At 72.6% G+C, this 24,799-nt stretch overlaps 2 protein-coding genes across 3 annotated transcripts; one reads left to right on the top strand and one right to left on the bottom strand.

Annotated features, from left to right (window-relative positions):
* Positions 1-1,030: 1,030 nt before the first annotated feature.
* Positions 1,031-12,003, top strand: PCOLCE (procollagen C-endopeptidase enhancer). 2 transcript variants are annotated; one of them, XM_045000439.1, is made up of 10 exons: positions 1,031-1,183; positions 3,843-3,951; positions 4,059-4,317; positions 6,261-6,341; positions 8,993-9,117; positions 9,202-9,338; positions 9,919-10,184; positions 10,621-10,692; positions 10,796-10,966; positions 11,728-12,003. In XM_045000439.1, exons 1-10 carry the CDS (start codon positions 1,083-1,085, stop codon positions 11,883-11,885), a joined length of 1,479 nt encoding a protein of 492 aa, XP_044856374.1. In that variant the 5' UTR covers positions 1,031-1,082; the 3' UTR covers positions 11,886-12,003. The 2 variants fall into 2 exon arrangements, with proteins under 2 accessions (XP_044856374.1, XP_044856375.1); XM_045000440.1 differs by lacking the exon at positions 6,261-6,341 and having other exon boundaries at positions 1,032-1,183.
* A 722-nt stretch (positions 12,004-12,725) lies between these two features.
* On the bottom strand, positions 12,726-23,639 carry FBXO24 (F-box protein 24). Its single transcript, XM_045000500.1, has 10 exons — positions 23,399-23,639; positions 23,079-23,174; positions 22,012-22,198; positions 20,595-20,833; positions 20,243-20,465; positions 19,801-19,959; positions 18,577-18,698; positions 17,559-17,690; positions 16,872-17,042; positions 12,726-13,615 (listed from the first exon to the last, which is right to left on the bottom strand). Exons 1-10 carry the CDS (start codon positions 23,603-23,605, stop codon positions 13,295-13,297), a joined length of 1,857 nt encoding a protein of 618 aa, XP_044856435.1. The 5' UTR covers positions 23,606-23,639; the 3' UTR covers positions 12,726-13,294.
* Positions 23,640-24,799: the final 1,160 nt, after the last annotated feature.

Raw genomic sequence — 24,799 nt, 5'->3', positions numbered from 1 at the left:
CCAGCTCCAGCTTCCCCTGCACCCTCCAGGGCCTCCCAATAGACCCCCCAGGTACCTCCCTCCCAGCTCCCCCCCCCGGACACTCCCCACCCCCCAGGTACCCCCCTCCCAGCTCCCCCCACCGGACACTCCTCCCCCCCAGGTACCCCCCTCCCAGCTCCCCCCCCGGACACTCCTCCCCCCCCCCAAGGTACCCCCCTCCCAGTCCCCCCCCCGGACACTCCTCCCCCCCAGGTACCCCCCTCCCAGCTCCCCCCCCGGACACTCCTCCCCCCCAGGTACCCCCCTCCCAGCTCCCCCCCCGGACACTCCTCCCCCCCCCAAGGTACCCCCCTCCCAGTCCCCCCCCCGGACACTCCCCACCCCCCAGCTACCCCCCTCCCAGCTCCCCCCCCGACACTCCCCACCCCCCAGGTACCCCCTCCCAGCTCCCCCCCGGACCCTCCCCTCCCAGCTCCCCCCCCCCCGGACACTCCCCACCCCCCAGGTACCCCCCGCCCAGCTCCCCCCCCGGACACTCCCCACCCCCCAGGTACCCCCCTCCCAGCTCCCCCCCCCGGACACTCCCCACCCCCAGGTACCCCCCTCCCAGCTCCCCCCCGACACTCCCCCCCAGGTACCCCCCGGACACTCTTCCCCCCCCAGGTACCCCCCTCCCAGCTCCCGCCCCGGACACTCCCCACCCCCCAGGGACCCCCCGCCCAGCTCACGCCCCGGACACTCACCTCCCAGCTCCCCTCCCGGACACTCCTCCCCCCCCCCAGGTACCCCCCTCCCAGCTCCCCCCCCAGGCACCCCCCCCTCACAGCTCCCCCCAGCCAGCCCCGCCCTATGGCTAAACCCGCCCCCAGGGAATCCCCCAGCCAGCCCCTCCCCCCACAGACCCCCCCCACCCCTTCCCCAGCCAGCCCCGCCCCCAGGGAATCCCCAGCCAGCCCCTCCCCCCACACGCCCCTCCCCCGGGGAACCCGCCCCCCGCCCCTCCCCCCGGCTCCTTCCCATTAAGGCAGCGCCGAGCCCGACCCGCCGCTTCCCGGCCCGTCCGCGCAGGGACCAGAACCGGCCCCGGCCCCAGCCCCAGCATGAGTCCGGCCCGGAGCCCGCTGCTGCCGCTGCTGCTGCTATGGGGCTGCGCCATGGGGCAGAGCGACCCGCCCCCCGCCCCCGCCTCTAACGCCACGAGGTACCGCAGCCCCCCAGCCCTGCCCCCGACTCCCCCCTGCCCCCCGATCCCTGCCCCATAACGCCCCCCTGCCCCCCGATCCCTGCCCCATAACGCCCCCCTGCCCCCCGATCCCTGCCCCATAACGCCCCCGACCCACGAGTCCCCCTGCCCCCAGCTCCCCATGACTCTCCCGTGCCCCCAATCCCTGCCCCATAACTCCCATCTGCCCCACGACTCCCCCCTGCCCCCCCATCCCTGCCCCATAACTCCCATCTGCCCCCAATCCCTGCCCCATAACTCCCATCTGCCCCCCGATTCCTGCCCCATAACGCCGCCGACCCACGAGTCCCCCTGCCCCCATCTGCCCCACGACTCCCCCGTGCCCCGATCCCTGCCCCATAACTCCCATCTGCCCCACGACTCCCCCCTGCCCCGATCCCTGCCCCATAACGCCCCCCTGCCCCCCGATCCCTGCCCCATAACGCCCCCTGACCCACGACTCCCCCATTCCCCCAATCCTTGCCCCATAACTCCCATCTGCCCCCCGACTCCCCCCTTCCCCCATCCCTGCCCCATAACGCCACCCTGCCCCGCAACTCCCCCTGACCCGCAACTCCCCCCTGCCCCCGATCCCTGCCCCACGACTCCCCCTGACCCCAAAGAAGCAGGGTCCTGTGGTGGGAACTGACCTACTACAGACACTGGGCTGGCAGGGGCTGCAGGTCGGGAGTGAGGGGCACCGGCCGAGCAGGGGGCTGCAGGTCGGGAGTGAGGGGCACTGGCAGATCCGGGGGCTGTGGGTCGGGAGTGAGGGGCACCGGCCGAGCAGGGGGCTGCGGGTCGGGAGTGAGGGGCACTGGCAGATCCGGGGGCTGTGGGTCGGGAGTGAGGGGCACCAGCGTGGCTGGGGGGGCTGCGAGTTGGGAGCGAGGGGCACCGGCAGGGCCGGGGGGCTGTGGGTCGGGAGTGAGGGGCACCGGCAGGGCCGGGGGGGCCGGGACAGGCCAGGCTCCAGCACATCTGGAAGGATTTAGCGACTGGAGCTGAAGCTGCCAGATGCCGGGGATGAGCCAAGATCTCTGGATTCTCTGAATTCTCTTGTGGGGGCGATAGGGGGGGGGCCGGCTGGGACCCCAGGGACAGATGTGGGGAGGTGAAAACCGGATTTTTATGGTCACCAAACCGTGGGGTCAGAGGCCGGACAGAACCGGGGTCAGAGGCCGGACAGAGCCGGCTCCTTCGGCCTGGGCGGGACCCGACACCCTGATATTTGGGGCTGTCTCTTATACACACCCACCTCCCCCCCCCCGGAAAACGAGTGTGCCAGGTTTTTCACACTCGCCTCCCCCTCTACGTCCCCATGCACCACGTGCGTCCCCAGGGTCACCCGCGTGGGCGAGGCTGGGGACGCGGGCCAGGGCGTGTGTCGGGGGGCAGGCCGGGGGTGCTAGTCCCGGCCGGGGGCTGTCACAGGCCACGGGGTGGGGGTGGGGGGACACGGACCAGGCGTGTCTGTCTCAGCCCCCGCGGGGACCGGGGGGCCGCTCACTTCATTGGAGGCCTCACGAGGCAGGACGGGCTCCGCACCCCGCCCGCGGCCTGGCCGCTCTCCCAGCCCCCGGCGCCCGGGCCAGGACAAACAGATGCTGGGGCCTGGATGCTGACATCAGCTGGCTCCTCTGCTCACCGCAGCGGGGACCAGGGCCAGAGGGGAGCCCAGGCTGGGCCAGCAGGGGCTGCGGGGCGGGAGTGAGGGGCACCGGCAGAGCTGGGGGGGGGCAGGGGCTGCGGGTCGGGAGTGAGGGGCACCGGCAGAGCTGGGGGGGGGCAGGGGCTGCGGGTCGGGAGTGAGGGGCCCCGGCAGGGCTGGGGGGGGGCAGGGGCTGCGGGACGGGAGTGAGGGGCACCGGCAGGGCTGGGGGGGGAAGGGGATGCGGGACTGGAGTGAGGGGCACCGGCAGAGCTGGGGGGGGGGCAGGGGCTGCGGGTCGGGAGTGAGGGGCACCGGCAGGGCTGGGGGGGGCAGGGGCTGCGGGTCGGGAGTGAGGGGCACCGGCAGGGCTGGGGGGGGCAGGGGCTGCGGGTCGGGAGTGAGGGGCACCGGCAGGGCTGGGTGGGGCAGGGGCTGCGGGTCGGGAGTGAGGGGCACCGGCAGAGCTCGGGGGGCTGGCAGGGGCTGCGGGTCGGGAGTGAGGGGCACCGGCAGAGCTCGGGGGGCTGGCAGGGGCTGCGGGTCGGGAGTGAGGGGCACCGGCAGGGCTGGGGGGGGCAGGGGCTGCGGGTCGGGAGTGTGGGGCACCGGCAGGGCTGGGGGGGGCAGGGGCTGCGGGTCGGGAGTGAGGGGCACCGGCAGGGCCGGGCTGGCAGGGGCTGCGGGGCGGGAGTGAGGGGCACCGGCAGGGCTGGGGGGGGGCAGGGGCTGCGGGTCGGGAGTGAGGGGCCCCGGCAGGGCTGAGGGGGGCTGGCAGGGGCTGCGGGTCGGGAGTGAGGGGCACCGGCAGGGCTGGGGGGGGCAGGGGCTGCGGGTCGGGAGTGAGGGGCACCGGCAGAGCTCGGGGGGCTGGCAGGGGCTGCGGGTCGGGAGTGAGGGGCACCGGCAGGGCTCGGGGGGCTGGCAGGGGCACCGGGTCACGAACGGGGGGCGCCGAGTGACAGTGACTCTGGGGGTCCCTTCCAGGCCCGTGTTCCTGTGCGGCGGGGAACACGTGGGCGACTCGGGGTACATCGCCAGCGAGGGGTTCCCCAACCACTACCCGCCCAGCAAGACCTGCACCTGGACCATCACGGTACGGAGGGGAGGGGAGGGCGATGGGGGGGGAATCGGGGTGCAGAGGAGGGGGAGGTGGGGGGTCTGCCCCCAGCCCCCCAGCCGACCCGCTGTCTCCGTGCCCAGGTGCCCGAGGGCCAGGTGGTGATTCTCTCCTTCCGCGTCTTCGACCTGGAGCCGGACCCCGGCTGCCGCTACGACTCGCTGGAGGTTTTCAACGGGCACTCGGCCACCGGCCAGCGGCTGGGCCGCTTCTGCGGCACCTTCCGGCCCGGGGCCCTGCTCTCCACCGGCAACCGCATGATGCTGCGCATGGTGACGGACGAGGGCACCGGGGGCCGCGGCTTCCTGGTCTGGTTCAGCGCCGGCCTGCCCCACGTCAACGGTGAGAGACCCCCGGGGCCCCCCCTCCCCCCAGCTGAGGGCTCCCGCATGCTCCCCCCCGGGGGGCTGGCTGCAGGGGGACCCCCCCAATGGGTGCAGGGACGCTTGATCTCCTAGGGGTGCTGGGAGCGCGTCACCCACAATGCACCTGCACTGATGCCAAGGGCAGAGAGGATGCTGGGAGCGTATTACCCACAATGCACCTGCACTGATGCCAAGGGCAGAGAGGATGCTGGGAGCGTGTTACCCACAATGCACCTGCACTGATGCCAAGGGCAGAGAGGATGCTGGGAGCGTGTTACCCACAATGCACCTGCACTGATGCCAAGGGCAGACAGGATGCTGGGAGCACGTTACCCACAATGCACCTGCACTGATGCCAGGAGCAGAGAGGATGCTGGGAGCGCGTTACCCACAGTGCACCTGCACTGATGCCAGGAGCAGAGAGGATGCTAGGTAATCATTACCCACAATGCCCTGCACTGATGCCAAGGGCAGAGAGGATGCTGGGAGCACGTTACCCACAATGCACCTGCACTGATGCCAGGAGCAGAGAGGATGCTAGGTAATCATTACCCACAATGCCCTGCACTGATGCCAAGGGCAGAGAGGATGCTGGGTAACCATTACCCACAATCCCCTGCACTGACGCCAGGAGCACATTACTCACAATGCCCTGCACTGACGCCAGGGGCAGAGAGGATGCTGGGTAATCATTACCCACAATGCCCTGCACTGATGCCAGGAGCAGAGAGGATGCTAGGTAATCATTACCCACAATGCCCTGCACTGATGCCAAGGGCAGAGAGGATGCTGGGTAACCGTTACCCACAATGCCCTGCACTGACGCCAGGAGGTAATAAAGGTAATAACTGGAGATAGACCAATCTCCTAGAGCTGGAAGGGACCTCGAAAGGTCATCGAGTCCAGCCCCCTGCCTTCACTAGCAGGACCCATTTTTGCCCCAGATCCCTAAGTGGCCTCCTCAAGGATTGAACTCACAACCCTGGGTTTAGCAGGCCACTGCTCAAACCACTGAGCTATCCCTCCCCCACAGCAGCAGAGGATGCTGGGTCATTGTTACCCACAATGCCTTGCACTAATGCCAGGAGCAGAGAGGATGCTGGGTCATCATTACCCACAATGCCCTGCACTGACACCAGGAGCAGAGAGGATGCTTGGTAATTGTTACCCACAATCCCCTGAACTGACACCAGGGCAGAGAGGATGCTGGGTAATCGTTACCCACAATCCCCTGCACTGACGCCAAGGGCAGAGAGGATGCTGGGTAATCGTTACCCACAATCCCCTGCACTGACGCCAAGGGCAGAGAGGATACTGGGTCATTGTTACCCACAATCCCCTGAACTGACACCAGGGCAGAGAGGATGCTGGGTAATCGTTACCCACAATGCCCTGCACTGACACCAGGGCAGAGAGGATGCTGGGTAATCGTTACCCACAATGCCCTGCACTGACACCGGGAGCAGAGAGGATGCTTGGTAATTGTTACCCACAATGCCCCTGCACTGACGCCAGGGGCAGAGAGGATGCTGGGTAATTGTTACCCACAATGCCTTGCACTAAAGCCAGGAGCAGAGAGGATGCTGGGTCATCATTACCCACAATCCCCTGAACTGACACCAGGGCAGAGAGGATGCTGGGTAATCGTTACCCACAATGCCCCTGCACTGATACCAGGGCAGAGAGGATGCTGGGTAATCGTTACCCACAATCCCCTGAACTGATACCAGGGCAGAGAGGATGCTGGGTAATTCTTACCCACAATGCCCCTGCTGGGTCATTGTTACCCGCGCCGGCTCCTCTCCGGCCGTCGTGACCCCCCCGTGCCTGTGCCCCGTGCCTCCGGCTTGCATGGCCCCCCGCCCCCGCCTGCCCCCCAGCGGCTCCCCCCACCCATCCCAACCTGCGGGACTTTTGCAGGCCGGCCGCGCGGAAGGCAGAAGTGGGGAGCTAACCATATAGACTCCCGGTTGGCTTGGGAGCCCTGGCACTATTGGGACGGTGAGTATCCGGCCGCCTGCCCTCTCCCCCCGCCGGCAATGGCCCCCCCCCCGCAGGGCTGGGGGGGCTGGGGCGGGGCGCAGAGACCGGCCCCCCCAGCCCTGGGGGAAAGCCGCGGCCCGTCCCGCCCGGGCTCTGGCCCCCGGGGGGCGCCATTGTGGTCGGATCGCGGCCTGGGGCAAAGGGGCTGGAGGTGCCGAGAGGATGCTGGGAAATCGTTACCCACAATCCCCTGCACTGACGCCAGGAGCAGAGAGGATGCTGGGAGCGCGTTACCCACAATGCCCTGCACTGACGCCAGGGGCAGAGAGGATGCTGGGAGCGCGTTACCCACAATGCCCTGCACTGACGCCAGGGGCAGAGAGGATGCTGGGAGCGCGTTACCCACAATGCCCTGCACTGACACCAGGAGCAGAAAGGATGCTGGGAGCGCGTTACCCACAATGCCCTGCACTGACGCCAGGGGCAGAGAGGATGCTGGGAGCGCGTTACCCACAATGCCCTGCACTGACGCCAGGGGCAGAGAGGATGCTGGGAGCGCATTACCCACAATGCCCTGCACTGACACCAGGAGCAGAGGATGCTGGGAGCGCGTTACCCACAATGCCGTGCACTGACGCCGGGGCAGAGAGGATGCTGGGAGCGCGTTACCCACAATGCCCTGCACTGACACCAGGAGCAGAGAGGATGCTGGGAGCGCGTTACCCACAATGCCCTGCACTGACGCCAGGGGCAGAGAGGATGCTGGGAGCGCGTTACCCACAATGCCGTGCACTGACACCAGGAGCAGAAAGGATGCTGGGAGCGCGTTACCCACAATGCCCTGCACTGACACCAGGAGCAGAGAGGATGCTGGGAGCGCGTTACCCACAATGCCCTGCACTGACGCCAGGGGCAGGGAGGATGCTGGGAGCGCGTTACCCACAATGCCCTGCACTGACACCAGGAGCAGAGGATGCTGGGAAATCATTACCCACAATGCCCTGCACTGACGCCAGGGGCAGAGAGGATGCTGGGAGCACGTTACCCACAATGCCCTGCACTGACGCCAGGGGCAGAGGATGCTGGGAAATCATTACCCACAATGCCGTGCACTGACGCCGGGGCAGAGAGGATGCTGGGAGCGCGTTACCCACAATGCACCTGCACCGATGGGGGTGTGACGATGGGGGGAGTTCCCCCCCCATCCTGTGCACCCCCAAACCAGCCGCCTTCTCCCCCCCAGCCTGGGATCTGACCCCCGCATCGCCGTCCCATTGCTGTGTCCGGTGGGGGCCGACGGGGGGGGGGCTTGGCTGCTGGACAGGGCGAGACCCTCCCACCCCCCTGCTTGTGCCCCGCCTGTCTCTCCCCCCCCGCCCCCGCTCCCTCCATGGCCTGTAATTACCAACCGCGGAAACCGTGGAAATTGCAGGTTTGCACAAGTCCGTCTCTCCCCTCCCCCCCTCCCGGCGCCACTGCCCTTCCCCCCCCCAGGGCCAATGCCCCCGAAAGCCGTGCGCTGAGCAAACACGGGCCCAGGCAGGGTGACGCCAGCTGTGTCGGGGCCTGTGGGACGTCGCCTGCCTGCCCCCCGCGCCGCCCCAGAGCGGGCCGCACCGACAAGGGGCTTGGAGCATGTGCGGGGGCACGGCCAGGAGGGTCAGCGTGGCAGCAGTGTGGGGATTTGCACACAGGCAGGTGGCCGTTTGGTTGCCCCAAAGTGGGTGGGTGGTTTGCACGCTCACATGGGGGTTGCACATGGGCCGGCAGTTTGCACGTTCACCGGTGCAGGTTTCCACTTGTGCGTGTGAGATGTTTGTGCACCCTTGCACGCGCAGGCCGAGGTGGATGCGCTGCCAGGTGGACGGCGGTCCGGCTGCACGCGCTGCTCGGGGTTTGCACGTTCGCACGGTGACCTGTGCCCCGTAGCGCAGGCAGGGAGGAGTTTGCACTATTGCGTGTGCGGGCAGGAGTTGCACACGTACGCAGCGAGGGTTGCACAAGCAGGCGGCACGTTTCCTCACATGCATGGTGGGATTTGCACAGACCTCCCCTTGGGCACCGTGGGTGTGCACAGCATTCCATGTGCACCACGAACTGGCACACTCACATGCTCTTGCACACTAAACTCTTCCCTGCTTGCACAGTGTGCTGTGTCTTTGCACACTCAGGTCCCTGTGCGGACACTCACATGTATCTTGCACATCTCTCATGCACACTCGCTCACACTCCTTTGCAAACTGCTTTGTGCACACTCACCTATATCCGTGCACATCAGATCATACAGCCTTCACGTGCGTGCACACCTATTTTTGCACACTTACATGCACATTTCCCCATGCACACCCATATATCCGTGCACAGCCCATGCACAGGCTCATTCCTTTGCATGCTTCCTTGTACGGCACACCTGCATTCTCCCAAGCGCACATGTGTTTGCACAATGCCAGTGCACCCCTATAGCCTTGCACAAGCACTGAGCACACTTGCTCTCGCACACTTGCTGTGCACACTCGCCTCTCTCTTCGCACTCTCCCATGTGCTCCGTTCTGTGCCGGCGCGCTCCCCATTACCCCAGGGGGTGGCCACCGCGGGGGGAGGCTCAATGGGCCTCCCCCCAAGCTCTGGGTCTCCCCCTCGCTGACCCCCCACCCCCGCTTGTCTTGCAGAGCATCAGTTCTGTGGGGGGAAGCTGGAGAAGGCCCAGGGAAGCCTCAAGACCCCGAACTGGCCTGAGAGCAACTACCCGGCCGGGATCAGCTGTTCCTGGCACATCATCGCGCCCGTGGGCCAGGTACGATGGGGGGGCGGGGGTCACTGTGGTGGGCGGGGCTGAGGCTCCAGGGGGCGGGGCTGACTCTATGCCCCGCCTCCCCAGGTGGTGGAACTGACCTTCGGGAAGTTTGACGTGGAGGACGACACCTACTGTCGCTACGACTACGTGGCCGTTTTCAACGGGGGGGCCACCGACGACTCCCGGCGCGTCGGCAAGTTCTGCGGCGACCGCGCCCCCGGGTGAGCCCCCGCCCCTCCCCCCGCCTCCCTGCCCCTCCCCCGGCCGCCTGTGCCCCATTCCCCGCCCCCCTGAGCCGGCCAGTCCCCGCCCTGGGGCCGGGGGGGGAGCCGGCGCCCCCCAGAGGGGACAGGCCCCTGCCCCATTCCCCGCCCCCCCGAGCCAGCCAGTCCCCGCCCTGGGGCCGGGGGGGAGCCGGCGCCCCCTAGAGGGGACAGACCCCTGCCCCATTCCCCGCCCCCCTGAGCCAGCCAGTCCCCGCCCTGGGGCCGGGGGGGAGCCGGCGCCCCCCAGAGGGGACACGCCCCTGCCCCATTCCCCGCCCCCCCGAGCCAGCCAGTCCCCGCCCTGGGGCCGGGGGGGAGCCGGCGCCCCCTAGAGGGGACAGGCCCCCGCCCCATTCCCCGCCCCCCTGAGCCAGCCAGTCCCCGCCCTGGGGCCGGGGGGGAGCCGGCGCCCCCTAGAGGGGACAGGCCCCTGCCCCATTCCCCGCCCCCCTGAGCCAGCCAGTCCCCGCCCTGGGGCCGGGGGGGGGGGCGGCGCCCGGTGCAGGGGGGGTTTTCTCACCCGTCTCCCCCGCAGCCCCATCTACTCAGAGGGGAACGAGCTCCTGGTTCAGTTCGTCTCGGATCTCAGCGTCACGGCCGACGGCTTCGCCGCCTCCTACGCCGTCAAGAGCCCCTCGGAGGCGACCGACAAGGCCACGAAACCCGCCCCCGGGATCTTCCCCGGCTCCAAACCGGGCCAGGCCGGCGCCAAGCCCGCCGGGAAACCGAAACCGGCGCCCGAGCCCAAACCCACCGCCCGGGCCCCGCCCGAGGCCGAGCCACCCAGTGCCCAGACGCCGGGTAAGATGAGCCCCTGCGAACGCAGCCAGGCACAGCTCTGCCGGTGCCCCTCACTCCCGACCCGCAGCCCCTGCCAGCCCAGCCCTGCCCCCCAGCTCTGCCGGTGCCCCTCACTCCCGACCCGCAGCCCCTGCCCCCCAGCCCTGCCGGTGCCCCTCACTCCCGACCCGCAGCCCCTGCCCCCCCAGCTCTGCCGGTGCCCCTCACTCCCGACCCGCAGCCCCTGCCAACCCAGCCCTGCCCCCCAGCTCTGCCGGTGCCCCTCACTCCCGACCCGCAGCCCCCCCAGCCCTGCCGGTGCCCCTCACTCCCGACCCGCAGCCCCTGCTAGCCCAGGCCTGGGGTCCTTGGGCTCTGTGATTTGCGGGAGGGGGTATGTGGGTCGGGGGGAAGCTGCCCCCCCAGGCTGAGCACTAAACCCCTCTTCTCCCCACAGCCACGGTTCAGTGCCCCCAGAAATGCCGCCGGTCAGGAAGTCTCCAGAGCCACTTCTGTGCCAACGACTTTGGTAAGGGACCCAAGAGTCCGGGGAGGGGGCGGGGGGGGGTCTTCCCTGGCTCTGGGTCAAGTGCCCCGAAGGACTCACCCCCCCCCCGTGCCCTGTCTCACAGTTATCACCGGCACCGTGAAAACCGCCGTGCGAGGGGCCGGCGACCGGGTCACAGCTACCATCTCGCTCCTCAACACCTACAAGGCCGGAGCCCTCAGCCTGCCCCAGGCCGAGAAAGGGGCCACCCTGCGCCTGGAGGTGCCCTGCCGCCAGTGCCCCGCCCTCAAGAAAGGTGAGTGAGCTGCGGGCGCGGGGCCACGGGGAGCCCTGCCCCAGAGGTGGGCGCATCTCAGCGCCGGGCGAGGGGTCCCTGGGTAACCGGCCGCCCCGCCCCAGAGGTGGCTGCATCTCAGCGCCGGGCGAGGGGTCCCCGGGTAACCGGCCGCCCCACCCCAGAGGTGGGCTGCATCTCAGCGCCGGGCGAGGGGTCCCCGGGTAACCGGCCGCCCCGCCCCAGAGGTGGCTGCATCTCAGCGCTGGGCGAGGGGTCCCTGGGTCACCGGCCGCCCCGCCCCAGAGGTGGGCGCATCTCAGCGCCGGCGAGGGGTCCCTGGGTAACCGGCCGCCCCGCCCCAGAGGTGGCCGCATCCCAGCGCCGGGCGAGGGGTCCCCGGGTAACCGGCCGCCCCGCCCCAGAGGTGGGCGCATCTCAGCGCCGGGCGAGGGGTCCCCGGGTAACCGGCCGCCCTGCCCCAGAGGTGGGCGCATCTCAGCGCCGGGCGAGGGGTCCCTGGGTAACCGGCCGCCCCGCCCCAGAGGTGGCTGCATCTCAGCGCCAGGCGAGGGGTCCCTGGGTAACCGGCCGCCCTGCCCCAGAGGTGGCTGCATCTCAGCGCCAGGTGAGGGGTCCCTGGGTAACCGGCCGCCCCGCCCCAGAGGTGGCTGCATCTCAGTGCCGGGAGAGGGGTCCCTGGGTCACCGGCCGCCCCGCCCCAGAGGTGGCTGCATCTAACACCTCTCGTGATTGTCTCTGTGTCTCCCCCACCCCCTCAGGTTCCAGCTACATCTTCATGGGCCGGGTGGACGCCGAGGGGGTCGGCGAATTGTCCCCCGAGAACTTCGTGGTCCCGTATCGGCAGCAGCAGCACCAGATCCTCACCACACTCAGCAAGCGGCCGTGCGGGGCGGCCCCGAAGAAGAAGAACGCGTGAGCCACGGAGTGTGTGCGGGGGGGGTGTCTGTCCTGCAGGGGACGCGCCCCCCCCACCTGGCCTGGCCCCCCCCGAAGCCGGCTCCATGTATCCAATAAAGGAGCAAAGCGGCCGTTCCGCCTGCGGTGTGGTATTGGGAGCAACACCCACCTGCCCTGGAGTCCCGCCCCTTCCTTTGCACGGCAGAATCCCCGTGCGAATTGCACAACTGCAGGCAACTATGGAGCAGCTCCCATTGGCCAGGGCAGAGATCCGGGCCTGGCACTGCCCCCCCCGCCCAACCCACCAGCCCCCACTCCCCTCCCAGAGCCGGGGAGAGAACCCAGGAGTCCTGGCTCCCAGCCCCCCCTGCTCTAACCACCAGCCCCCACTCCCCTCCCAGAGCCAGGGAGAGAACCCAGGCGTCCGGGCTCCCAGCCCCCCCTGCTCTAACCACCAGCCCCCACTCCCTTCCCAGAGCCAGGGAGAGAACCCAGGAGTCCTGGCTCCCAGCCCCCCCCCTGCTCTACCCACCAGCCTCCACTCCCCTCCCAGAGCCGGGGAGAGAACCCAGGAGTCCGGGCTCCCAGCCCCCCTGCTCTAACCCACCAGCCCCCACTCCCCTGCCAGAGCCGGGGGGAGAACCCAGGAGTCCGGGCTCCCAGCCCACCCTGCTCTGACCCACCAGCCCCCACTCCCTTCCCAGAGCCAGGGAGAGAACCCAGGAGTCCGGGCTCCCAGCCCCCCCTGCTCTAACACACCAGCCCCCACTCCCCTCCCAGAGCCGGGGAGAGAACCCAGGAGTCCGGGCTCCCAGCCCCTCTGCTCTAACCCACCAGCCCCCACTCCCCTGCCAGAGCCCGGGAGAGAACCCAGGAGTCCGGGCCCCCAGGGTTTGGGTTGGGGGTGCACTGGTTCCATGCGCCCCCTGGTGGCTGTCCCCGGGTCTGGCCCGGACTCCACTCCTGGGACTCCAGCCCCGTCTTCCGCCGGCTGGGTGGGCCCGGGCCCCCCTGTCCCACGCCCGCCTCGGGGGGGCCCCGCCGTGGCCAAGATCCAGCTTCACCGTCTGGGGCCAGAGCCACCAGCGCTTCCCCCCTCTGCACCTTCATGAGCCTCCCGGAGGAGCTGGGCATGGCCGGGGGGGGCAGCTGGGGGGGGCGTCCCCCCGCCCCCACTTTCCTCTCCGCTCTCGGGGTGATGCCGGCCCTGCTAGGCTGGTTCCGGGCCTGGTCCGGGCGGCAGAGGTACCAGGCCGGCCGGACCGTGGGTCTTCCCCGGAGGGGACCCCGGGGGTCCTGCCCCCCCCCAAGACCACCCCGCCGGCTTCTCCTCTGGCGCTTTATTGCTTCCCAATTGTAGCGCCTGCGTCTGTCAATCGTGGTCCATGATCGGGGGGACGCGGGGGGGGGGGGGATGCGGGGGAGCCGCTAGCTGCAGGCGGGGGGGGTGCGGGGCCGGGCCGAGCGCCGGATCAGCTCCAGCGCCTGCCACAGAAAGTCCTTCTGGCAGGGGGGCAGGGCCAGGGCCCCCACGGCCTCCCTCACCTTGGCCAGCCGGCCGGCCAGCGTGGGGCAGCCCTGCAGCTGGCTGAGGTACTGCTCGCAGGCCTGGGCCCCCGGGCTCTCCGGCCGGGGGGGCGCCCGGCTGGGGGGCAGCTCGCGGTAGGCCGGCCCCCCCTCGATGTCATGGCTGGACAGCAGGTAGAGGCACTCGCGGGTGGAGCAGAGGCTGCTGGCGCAGAGCGGGACCTGCCGGGGAGCGGGAGAGAAGGGGGGAATGCGGCTGGCTCTGGGGCGGGGCGGCCGGTGACACGGGGACCCCTCGCCCGGCGCTGAGACGCGCCCACCTCTGGGGCGGGGCGGCCGGTGACACGGGGACCCCTCGCCCGGCGCTGAGATGCAGCCACCTCTGGGGCGGGGTGGCCGGTGACACGGGGACCCCTCTCCCGGCGCTGAGATGCAGCCACCTCTGGGGCGGGGCGGCCGGTTACCCAGGGACCCCTCGCCCGGCGCTGAGATGTAGCCACCTCTGGGGCGGGGCGGCTGGTTACACGGGGACCCCTCGCCCGGCGCTGAGATGCAGCCACCTCTGGGGCGGGGCGGCCGGTTACACGGGGACCCCTCGCCCGGCGCTGAGATGCAGCCACCTCTGGGGCGGGGCGGCCGGTTACCAGGGACCCCTCGCCCGGCGCTGAGATGCAGCCACCTCTGGGGCGGGGCGGCCGGTTACCAGGGACCCCTCGCCCGGCGCTGAGATGCAGCCACCTCTGGGGTGGGGATGTGGCCAGGCTCTGGGATGTGGCTGACTCTGGGGCGGGGCGGCTGTTGGGGCCGGGCTCTGGGATGCAGCTGACTCTGGGGCGGGGCGGCTGTTGGGGCCGGGCTCTGGGATGCAGCTGACTCTGGGGCGGGGCGGCTGTTGGGGCCGGGCTCTGGGATGCGGCTGGCTCTGAGGCGGGGCGGCTGTTGGGGCCGGGCTCTGGGATGCGGCTGGCTCTGGGGCCGGGCTCTGGGATGCGGCTGGCTCTGGGGCGGGGCGGCTGTCGGTGCCAGGCTCTGGGATGCGGCTGGCTCTGGGGCGGGGCGGCTGTCGGTGCCAGGCTCTGGGATGCGGCTGGCTCTGGGGCGGGGCGGCTGTCGGGGCCGGGCTCTGGGATGCGGCTGGCTCTGGGGCGGGGCGGCTGTCGGGGCCGGGCTCTGGGATGCGGCTGGCTCTGGGGCGGGGCGGCTGTCGGGGCCCGGTCTCTGGGGTGCGGCTGGCTCTGGGGCGGGGCGGCTGTCGGGGCCGGGCTCTGGGATGCGGCTGGCTCTGGGGCGGGGCGGCTGTCGGGGCCGGGCTCTGGGATGCGGCTGGCTCTGGGGCGGGGCGGCTGTTGGGGCCGGGCTCTGGGATGCGGCTGGCTCTGGGGCCGGGCTCTGGGATGCGGCTGGCTCTGGGGCGGGGCGGCTGTCGGTGCCAGGCTCTGGGATGCGGCTGGCTCTGGGGCGTGGCGGCTGTCGGTGCCAGGCTCTGGGATGCGGCTGGCTCTGGGGCGGGGCGGCTGTCGGGGCCGGGCTCTGGGATGCGGCTGGCTCTGGGGCGGGGCGGCTGTCGGGGCCGGGCTCTGGGATGTGGCTGGCTCTGGGGCGGGGCGGCTGTCGGGGCCCGGTCTCTGGGATGCGGCTGGCTCTGGGGCGGGGCGGCTGTCGGTGCCAGGCTCTGGGATGCGGCTGGCTGGGGCGGGGCGGCTGTCGGGGCCGGGCTCTGGGATGCGGCTGGCTCTGGGGCGGGGCGGCTGTTGGGGCCGGGCTCTGGGATGCGGCTGGCTCTGGAGCGGGGCGGCTGTCGGGGCCGGGCTCTGGGATGCGGCTGGCTCTGGGGCGGGGCGGCCGTTGGTGCCGGGCTCTGGGATGTGGCTGGCTCTGGGGCGGGGCGGCTGTTGGGGCCGGGCTCTGGGATGCGGCTGGCTCTGGGGCGGGGAGCAAGTTTGTGCCTGGCTCTGGGATGCGGCTGGCTCTGGGGCGGGGCGGCTGTCGGGGCCGGGCTCTGGGATGCGGCTGGCTCTGGGGCGGGGCGGCTGTCGGGGCCGGGCTCTGGGATGCGGCTGGCTCTGGGGCGGGGCGGCTGTCGGGGCCGGGCTCTGGGATGCGGCTGGCTCTGGGGCGGGGCGGCTGTCGGGGCCGGGCTCTGGGATGCGGCTGGCTCTGGGGCGGGGCGGCTGTTGGGGCCGGGCTCTGGGATGCGGCTGGCTCTGGGGCCGGGCTCTGGGATGCGGCTGGCTCTGGGGCGGGGCGGCTGTCGGTGCCAGGCTCTGGGATGCGGCTGGCTCTGGGGCGGGGCGGCTGTCGGTGCCAGGCTCTGGGATGCGGCTGGCTCTGGGGCGGGGCGGCTGTCGGGGCCGGGCTCTGGGATGCGGCTGGCTCTGGGGCGGGGCGGCTGTCGGGGCCGGGCTCTGGGATGCGGCTGGCTCTGGGGCGGGGCGGCTGTCGGGGCCCGGTCTCTGGGGTGCGGCTGGCTCTGGGGCGGGGCGGCTGTCGGGGCCGGGCTCTGGGATGCGGCTGGCTCTGGGGCGGGGCGGCTGTCGGGGCCGGGCTCTGGGGTGCGGCTGGCTCTGGGGCGGGGCGGCTGTCGGGCCCGGGCTCTGGGGTGCGGCTGGCTCTGGGGCGGGGCGGCTGTCGGGCCCGGGCTCTGGGGTGCGGCTGGCTCTGGGGCGGGGCGACTGTCGGGGCCGGGCTCTGGGATGCGGCTGGCTCTGGGGCGGGGCGGCTGTCGGGGCCGGGCTCTGGGATGCGGCTGGCTCTGGGGCGGGGCGGCTGTCGGGGCCGGGCTCTGGGATGCGGCTGGCTCTGGGGCGGGGCGGCGGTCGGGGCCGGGCTCTGGGATGCGGCTGGCTCTGGGGCGGGGCGGCTGTCGGGGCCGGGCTCTGGGATGCGGCTGGCTCTGGTGCGGGGCGGCTGTTGGGGCCGGGCTCTGGGGTGCGGCTGGCTCTGGGGCGGGGCGGCTGTCGGGGCCGGGCTCTGGGGTGCGGCTGGCTCTGGGGCGGGGCGGCTGTCGGGGCCGGTCTCTGGGGTGCGGCTGGCTCTGGGGCGTGGCGGCTGTCGGTGCCGGGCTCTGGGGTGCGGCTGGCTCTGGGGCGGGGCGGCTGTCGGGGCCGGGCTCTGGGATGCGGCTGGGTAGGGTGGGGGGCGGCTGTCGGGGCCGGGCTCTGGGATGCGGCTGGCTCTGGGGCGGGGCGGCTGTTGGGGCCGGGCTCTGGGGTGCGGCTGGCTCTGGGGCGGGGCGGCTGTCGGGGCCGGGCTCTGGGATGCGGCTGGCTCTGGGGCGGGGCGGCTGTCGGGGCCGGGCTCTGGGATGCGGCTGGCTCTGGGGCGGGGCGGCTGTCGGGGCCGGGCTCTGGGATGCGGCTGGCTCTGGGGCGGGGCGGCTGTTGGTGCCGGGCTCTGGGATGCGGCTGGCTCTGGGGCGGGGCGGCTGTTGGTGCCGGGCTCTGGGGTGCGGCTGGCTCTGGGGGGGGGCGACTCTCACCTTGACCTGCAGCTTGACGAAGGTGGCGCTGCCCTTGGGCCAGCCGGGCAGGCGGCCCCCGGCCCCGCAGCCGCAGCCCAGCACGGCCTGGCCCAGCTCCCGGCTCCGCAGCAGGGCCAGCGAGTGGTTCAGGCCGCACCAGACGTCCAGGGGGCATTTGAGGCCGTGAACCTGCCGGGCAGGACGCCACGTCATGGGGGGGCCCGAGATGGGGTTTGGGGGTGTCTGGGGAATGGGGGGCTGCCTGGAGCCCCTAGATGTGGGGAGGGGGCTGGGCTGGGCTGGGGGGGTTCTGGAGGCACTATGGGGACTGGGGGGGCTCCAGGGATGGACAGAGGGGCTATGGGGGGGCCGGAGGGGGGCAGGATGGGAGGCCCAGAGGGGGGCTCCAGGGGGGCTCCAGGGGGGGGTCTCACCAGGGCGGGCTCCCCGCGGTCGATCCGGTCCCCGGTGCCCAGCTGCCCGTAGCGGGTGCAGGATGGGGGGGCCGGAGGGGGGCAGGATGGGAGGCCCAGAGGGGGGCTCCAGGGGGGCTCCAGGGGGGGGTCTCACCAGGGCGGGCTCCCCGCGGTCGATCCGGTCCCCGGTGCCCAGCTGCCCGTAGCGGGTGCAGGATGGGGGGGTTGGATGGGGGGCCGGGGGGCTGGATGGGGGGCCCGGAGGGGGGGCTCCAGGGGGGGGTCTCACCAGGGCGGGCTCCCCGCGGTCGATCCGGTCCCCGGTGCCCAGCTGCCCGTAGCGGTTGCTCCCCTGCATGAAGAGCCGCCCGAACTCGTCCAGCAGCCCCAGGTGGTTGTAGCCGAGGGCGCAGGACAGGACCTGGGGGGCGGGGCGGGGTCAGGGGGCGCCCGGGGCAAGGGTCACCCCCCCCAAAACAGAGCTCCCCGGACCCATCCCCCACCCCTGGGCTCTTCCCCGCAGAACTACCCCCTCACCCCAAAACCAGGGCCCCGGGCCCCCGATCCCCCCAACCCCGCCCGAGCTCCCCCCGGGCCCCCCGATCCCCCCAGCCCCACCCGAGCTCCCCCCGGGCCCCCCCGATCCCCCCAGCGCCCCCCAGCCCCCCCGAGCTCCCCCCGGGCCCCCCGATCCCCCCAGCCCCTCCCGAGTTCCCCCTGGGACCCCCGATCCCCCCAACCCCGCCCGAGTTCCCCCTGGGACCCCCGATCCCCCCAGCCCCACCCGAGCTCCCCCCGGGCCCCCCCGATCCCCCCAGCGCCCCCCAGCCCCCCCGAGCTCCCCCTGGGATCCCCGATCCCCCCAACCCCTCCCGAGTTCCCCCTGGGACCCCCGTGCCTCCCCGGCCCCCCAGCCCCGCCCGCGCGCCCCCCGTTCCCCCCAGCGCCCCCCAGCCCCACCCGAGCTCCCCCCGGGACCCCCCGATCCTCCCAGCGCCCCCCAGTCCCCCCCGAGCTCCCCCCGGGCCCCCCGATCCCCCCAACGCCCCCCAGTCCCCCCCGAGCTCCCCCCGGGCCCCCCGATCCCCCCAAGGCCCCCCAGCCCCGCCCGAGCTCCCCCCCGAGCTCCCCCCGGGACCCCCCGATCCTCCCAGCACCCCCCAGTCCCCCCCGAGCTCCCCCCGGGCCCCCCGATCCCCCCAATGCCCCCCAGTCCCCCCCGAGCTCCCCCCGGGCCCCCCGATCCCCCCAATGCCCCCCAGTCCCGCCCGAGCTCCCCCCGGGCCCCCCCCGGCCCCCCGGCTGACCTTGGCGGGCAGGGGCAGGGCCAGCGGCATCTGCAGATCCAGGGGGTCGAAGGCCTGCAGGGTCCCGAACAGGTCGCGATAGACGCCGGGCGCGTGGACCTCGAAATACAGGGCCCCCTTGTCTGGGGGGGGGGGCACAGCGGGGGGGGGGTCAGATCAAAGCGGGGGGGGCTGCGGGTCGGGCTGGGGGGTGCAGCGTGCGTGGGGGGGGCTGCTGGTCTGGATGAGGGGCATTTGGGGGGCTGCGGGATCGGGGAGGTGCCGCGTGGGGGGCTGTGGGTCGGAATGAGGGGCACTCAGGGGGCTGCGGGTTGGGGGTCCCATTGCCTGGGGAGCTGCGGGGCGGGATATTGGCAGTCGGGGGGCTGTGGGTTGGGGGTCACACTGCATGGGGGGCTGCGGGGCTGGAGGAGGGTACGCGGGGGGCTGTGGGTTGGGGGTCCCATTGCATGGGGGGCTGGGGGGCTGGAGGAGGGGGGCTGGGGGGCCGGGGGGCCCGTACCGGTGAGGAAGGGGCGCTGCTCTGGTTGGAGGCCATGGCGCGCACGGCCAGGTGGGGCTGGGGGGCGGGAGGAGGGGTACGGGGGGGGCGCCCCACGGGGGGCCGGGGGGCCGTACCGGTGAGGAAGGCGGCGCTGCTCTGGTTGGAGGCCATGGCGCGCACGGCCAGGTGGGGCAGGGGGGCGGGAGGAGGGGTACGTGGGGGGCGCCCCACGGGGGGCCGTACCGGTGAGGAAGGCGGCGCTGCTCTGGTTGGAGGCCATGGCGCGCACGGCCAGGTGGGGCTGGGGGGCGGGAGGAGGGGTACGGGGGGGGCGCCCCACGGGGGGCCGGGGGGCCGTACCGGTGAGGAAGGCGGCGCTGCTCTGGTTGGAGGCCATGGCGCGCACGGCCAGGTGGGGCTGGGGGGCGGGAGGAGGGGTACGTGGGGGGCGCCCCACGGGGGGCTGGGGGGCCCGTACCAGTGAGGAAGGCGGTGCTGCTCTGGTTGGAGGCCATGGCGCGCACGGCCAGGTGGGGCTGGGGGGCGGGAGGAGGGGTACGGGGGGGGCTGGGGGGTACGCGGGGGGCGCCCCACGGGGGGCTGGGGGGCCGGGGGGCCCGTACCGGTGAGGAAGGCGGCGCTGCTCTGGTTGGAGGCCATGGCGCGCACGGCCAGGTGGGGCTGGGGGGCGGGAGGAGGGGTACGCGGGGGGCGCCCCACGGGGGGCCGGGGGGCCGTACCGGTGAGGAAGGCGGCGCTGCTCTGGTTGGAGGCCATGGCGCGCACGGCCAGGTGGGGCAGGCACCGGGACACCTTGCGCAGGGCGAGCTGCACCGTGTAGGAGCGCGGCTGGTCCAGCTGCGTCTCGTTCACCAGCAGGCTGTAAATCTTCCCTTCCTCTGCCGGGAGACGGGGGTCAGGGGGGGGCGCCGGGGGGGGGGATCGGGGACACCGCCCGGCCCCGCAGCTGCCCCGTCTCCTGCCCCCTGGGCTATGGGGCGCCCCCTTGTGACGGATCCCCACCACCGCGGTATTGCTGCGGCACGCGGGGAAACTGAGGCACGCCCAGTATTAGCCTAGGACAGTAAGAACCACAGACCCACGGGAATAACCCCCCCCGCCGCCCGCTCCGTCTCCTGCCCCCCCTCCCCAGCCCTTGGCTATGGGGCGCCCCCCGGGCACCTGTCAGCAGCAGCAGCGCCCGCTCCGTCTCCTGCCCCACCAGCACCAGCTGCCGGAAGCGCATGGCGGCGTGGAACGTCATCTTGAAGACCCGCTGCCCGCTGGACTGGAGATAGACCTCCACGCAGTCGCACGCCCGCCCGGCGCCCGCCACCGGCTCCCGCGCCGCCAGCACGTACACGTACTTCCGGTACCCGGCGTCGCTGCGGGGGTCCGTGGTGAACTGCGGGGAGGGGGCAGAGGGGCGGTGCCGCTGTGGGCGCAGGACTGGCTGGCTGCGGGGGCGGGGAATGGGGTGGGGGAACCATCCCACCGCTGCCACCAGCGGCGGGCGCGCGGGGCGGGCGCTCACGTCCTTGGCGTTGCGGCACAGCACCACGCAGCGGCAGGCCCGTTTCCACTGCAGGTGGCCGGGGGCCGAGGCGACCAGGGCGTTGCGGAGGAGGAAGAGGGTCCCGCCGTGGTCCAGCACGAAGACGTGCTCCTTGGTGGGCAGGAACTTCCGGTAGCCGTGGGACAGCAGCGGCGCCACCGACTTGCTCAGGTAGCGCCGGCGGCCCCCGAAGGTCTGGAAGTACAGGCCCTTGGTGTCTGGGGGGGGGGAAATCAGGGGTGGGGTCAGCGGGGGGGACACTGCGTAAGTCCCGCCCTGCCCTCGTGTGAAGCAGCACCCCTCCCTCGTGTGAGCCCTGCCCTCCCTCGGGCGAGCCCTGAACTGCCCTCGTGCAAAGCAGCACCCTCCCCCGTGCGAGTCCCAGCCTCCCTTATGAGATTCGCCCCTTCCTCGTGCGAGTCCCCTCCCTTGTGCGAGCCCTGCCCCTTGCAAGCCCTGCCCTGCCCTCGTGTGAAGCAGCAACCCTCCCTCGTGCGAGCCCTGCCCTCCCTCGTGCGAGCCCTGCACGGCCCTCGTGCAAAGCACCACCCTCCCTCGTGCGAGTCCCAGCCTCCCTTATGAGATTCGCCCCTTCCTCGTGCGAGTCCCCTCCCTTGTGCGAGCCCTGCCCCTTGCAAGCCCTGCCCTGCCCTCGTGTGAAGCAGCACCCCTCCCTCGTGCGAGCCCTGCCCTCCCTCGTGCGAGCCCTGCACGGCCCTCGTGCAAAGCAGCACCCTCCCTCGTGCGAGTCCCAGCCTCCCTTATGAGATTCGCCCCTTCCTCGTGAGAGTCCCCTCCCTTGTGCGAGCCCTGCCCCTTGCAAGCCCTGCCCTCGTGCAAAGCAGCACCCTCCCTCGTGCGAGTCCCAGCCTCATGAGATTCGCCCCTTCCTCGTGCGAGTCCCCTCCCTTGTGCAAGCCCTCCCCTTTGCAAGCCCTGCCCTGCCCTCGTGCAAAGCAGCACCCTCCCTCGTGTGAGTCCCAGCCTCCCTTACGAGATTCGCCCTTCCTTGTGCAAGCCCTGCCCTCCCTTGTGAATCACCCCTCCCTTGTGCAAGCTCCATCCTCCCTCTTGACAGCCCTCACCGTGTGAAACCCACCCCCTCCCTCGTGCAAAGCAGCACCCTCCCTCGTGCAAGCCCTGCCTTCCCTTGTGAGAGTCTTGCCCCGTCCTGGGGTGAGACCCGCCCCTCCCTTGTGCGAGCCCGGCCTCTCCTTTGTGTGAGCCCCATCCTCCCTCGTGCGAGCCCTACCCTGCCCCGTGTGAGCCCTGCCTCTCACTAGTGTGAAGCAGCACCCTCCCTCGCGTGAGCCCTACCGCTCCCCTCCCTTCCTCGTGCGAGCCCCGCCCCTCCCTCATGCGAGCCCCGCCCCGCCCCGCGGCGGCCGGTACTGACAGTTGAGGATGGCGGCTCTCTTCCAGGGGTGGGCGCCGGCCGTGCCCTCCTGGCGGAGCCGCGGGCAGAGCCGGCGGCAGACCCGGCGCCAGACGCCCTCGGTGTCGCACGCCTGGCGCAGGGAGCGGCACGTCTGGCCCAGGGCCACCACGTCCCGCACCGGCAGGAAGGAGACGATGTGATCCAGCTGCGGGGTGAGAGGAGGGGGCAGGACACCCAGAGTGACGCCCGGCGTAGGGCCCTCTGGGCTATACGGACCCAGCCCCTGCCCGGGTATAGGGCCCTCTGGGCTATACGGACCCAGCCCCCCCCCCGGGTATAGGGCCCTCTGGGCTATACGGACCCAGCCCCCCCCCGGCTAGGGGGCCCTCTGGGCTATATGGACCCAGCCCCCCCCCCACCCGCGGGCATAGGGCCCTCTGGGCTATACGGACCCAGCCCCCCCCGGCTATGGGGCCCTCTGGGCTATACGGACCCAGCCCCCCCCCCACCCGCGGGCATAGGGCCCTCTGGGCTATACGGACCCAGCCCCCCCCACCCGTGGGCATAGGGCCCTCTGGGCTATACGGACCCAGCCCCCCCCCCGGGTATTGGGCCCTCTGGGCTATATGGACCCAGCCCCCCCCCGGCATAGGGCCCTCTGGGCTATACGGACCCAGCCCCCCCCCGGCTATGGGGCCCTCTGGGCTATACGGACCCAGCCCCCCCCCACCCGTGGGCATAGGGCCCTCTGGGCTATACGGACCCAGCCCCCCCTCCGGGTATAGGGCCCTCTGGGCTATACGGACCCAGCCCCCCCGGGTATAGGGCCCTCTGGGCTATACGGACCCAGCCCTCCCCCACCCGCGGGTATAGGGCCCTCTGGGCTATACGGACCCAGCCCCCCCTCCGGGTATAGGGCCCTCTGGGCTATACGGACCCAGCCCCTCCCCCGGGTTATAGGGCCCTCTGGGCTATAGGGACACCCCCCCGGGTATAGGGCCCTCTGGGCTATACGGACCCAGCCCCCCAGGTATAGGGCCCGCTGGGCTATACGGCCCGCCAGCCCGCCCTGTGTGCTGACTCACCAGTTCTGGGGGGAGGCGCAGGATGGGGGCTGAGCCCCCTAGGTCCGTCCTGTCCTCAGTGCCCACCAGCCCCTGGCTGCAGCGCGGGCGCTTGGCCTGTGGGGGGCAGGGCAGGGAGGGGGTGGGGCTGAGTCGGGGATGGGTCCTGTGCCCCCCACCCCAAGGTGCTGAGCATCCCTCCCATGGCCACCTGCCAGCCCCATACGCCTCCAGCCAGCGGCCCCACTGCACCCTCTGTGCCCCCCGCCTCCCCACAGCATCCCTCTGCCCCACGGCGCCCCCTGCTGAGCCCCCCGCCCCACGGCGCCCCCCCGGCTCACCCCCACGGCTTCGTCGCCCCCGGAGAGCCGGGAGCCGCGCTGGAGCCGCCGGCGTCTCTGCCGCCTCGCGGTGCATCGGTCGCCCATCCCTGCCCGCGTCCCCGGCACCCGGCTCCGGCCACTGGGCAGACGCTGCAGCGACCCACAGCGCTGCCCCCTGCGTGGCCAGGGCTGCCCCTGCCCGGCCCGCCCGGCTCCCCGGGACATGGCTCTGTGAGCTGGCGCCCGCCCCACGGCTTCACAGAGCCCGGCGCCGGGGTGACGGGCTCTGACCTCACGGCCGGGCACTGTGACCTCGGGCCGGGGCCTGCTGCCTGGGCACTGCCCCACTGCGACCTCGGGCCGGGCCCTGCTGCCTGGGCACTGCCCCACAGCGCCCCACTGCGACCTCGGGCCGGGCCCTGCTGCCTGGGCACTGCCCCACAGCGCCCCACTGCGACCTCGGGCCGGGCCCTGCTGCCTGGGCACTGCCCCACAGCGCCCCACTGCGACCTCGGGCCGGGCCCTGCTCCCCGGGCGCTGCCCCACGGCGCCCCACTGCGACCTCGGGCCGGGCCCTGCTCCCCGGGCGCTGCCCCACAGCGCCCCACTGCGACCTCGGGCCGGGCCCTGCTCCCCGGGCACTGCCCCACAGCGCCCCACTGAGACCTCGGGCCGGGCCCTGCTCCCCGGGCACTGCCCCACAGCGCCCCACTGCGACCTCGGGCCGGGCCCTGCTGCCTGGGTGTTACCCCACAGCGCCCCACTGCGACCTCGGGCCGGGCCCTGCTCCCCGGGCGCTGCCCCACAGCGCCCCACTGCGACCTCGGGCCGGGCCCTGCTCCCCGGGCACTGCCCCACAGCGCCCCACTGCGAGCTCGGGCCGGGCCCTGCTCCCCGGGCGCTGCCCCACAGCGCCCCACTGCGACCTCGGGCCGGGCCCTGCTCCCCGGGCACTGCCCCACAGCGCCCCACTGCGACCTCAGGCCGGGCCTTGCTCCCCGGGCGCTGCCCCACAGCGCCCCACTGCGGCCTCGGGCCCAGCTCTGCTCCCCGGGCACTGCCCCACAGCGCCCCACTGAGACCTCGGGCCAGGCCCTGCTCCCCGGGCGCTGCCCCACAGCGCCCCACTGCGACCTCGGGCCGGGCCCTGCTCCCCGGGCACTGCCCCACAGCGCCCCACTGCGACCTCGGGCCGGGCCCTGCTCCCCGGGCGCTGCCCCACAGCGCCCCACTGCGACCTCGGGCCGGGCCCTGCTCCCCGGGCGCTGCCCCACAGCGCCCCACTGCGACCTCGGGCCGGGCCCTGCTCCCCGGGCGCTGCCCCACAGCGCCCCACTGCGACCTCGGGCCGGGCCCTGCTGCCTGGGCACTGCCCCACAGCGCCCCACTGCGACCTCAGGCCGGGCCCTGCTCCCCGGG

Source organism: Mauremys mutica, unplaced genomic scaffold (genome assembly GCF_020497125.1).
Source record: "Mauremys mutica isolate MM-2020 ecotype Southern unplaced genomic scaffold, ASM2049712v1 000330F_np12_obj, whole genome shotgun sequence".
Lineage (NCBI taxonomy): Eukaryota > Metazoa > Chordata > Testudines > Geoemydidae > Mauremys > Mauremys mutica.
Note: the sequence above shows the minus strand (reverse complement) of the source record. Positions and strands in the feature narration are given on the sequence as shown.

What these genes read in the sequence shown, in the direction of transcription:
- PCOLCE (XM_045000439.1), top strand. Translation starts at nt 1,083, where the DNA reads ATGAGTCCGGCCCGGAGCCCGCTGCTGCCGCTGCTGCTGCTATGGGGC. An exon ending in CGGCCTGCCCCACGTCAACG is followed by an intron (nt 4,318 to 6,260) that starts GTGAGAGACCCC and finishes GGACTTTTGCAG; the next exon opens with GCCGGCCGCGCGGAAGGCAG. An exon ending in GCCCTGGCACTATTGGGACG is followed by an intron (nt 6,342 to 8,992) that starts GTGAGTATCCGG and finishes CTTGTCTTGCAG; the next exon opens with AGCATCAGTTCTGTGGGGGG.
- FBXO24 (XM_045000500.1), bottom strand. Translation starts at nt 23,605, where the DNA reads ATGTCCCGGGGAGCCGGGCGGGCCGGGCAGGGGCAGCCCTGGCCACGC. An exon ending in TGCGCCTCCCCCCAGAACTG is followed by an intron (nt 22,199 to 23,078) that starts GTGAGTCAGCAC and finishes CTCACCCCGCAG; the next exon opens with CTGGATCACATCGTCTCCTT. An exon ending in TCGTCAAGCTGCAGGTCAAG is followed by an intron (nt 13,616 to 16,871) that starts GTGAGAGTCGCC and finishes GCTCCCCGGCAG; the next exon opens with GTCCCGCTCTGCGCCAGCAG.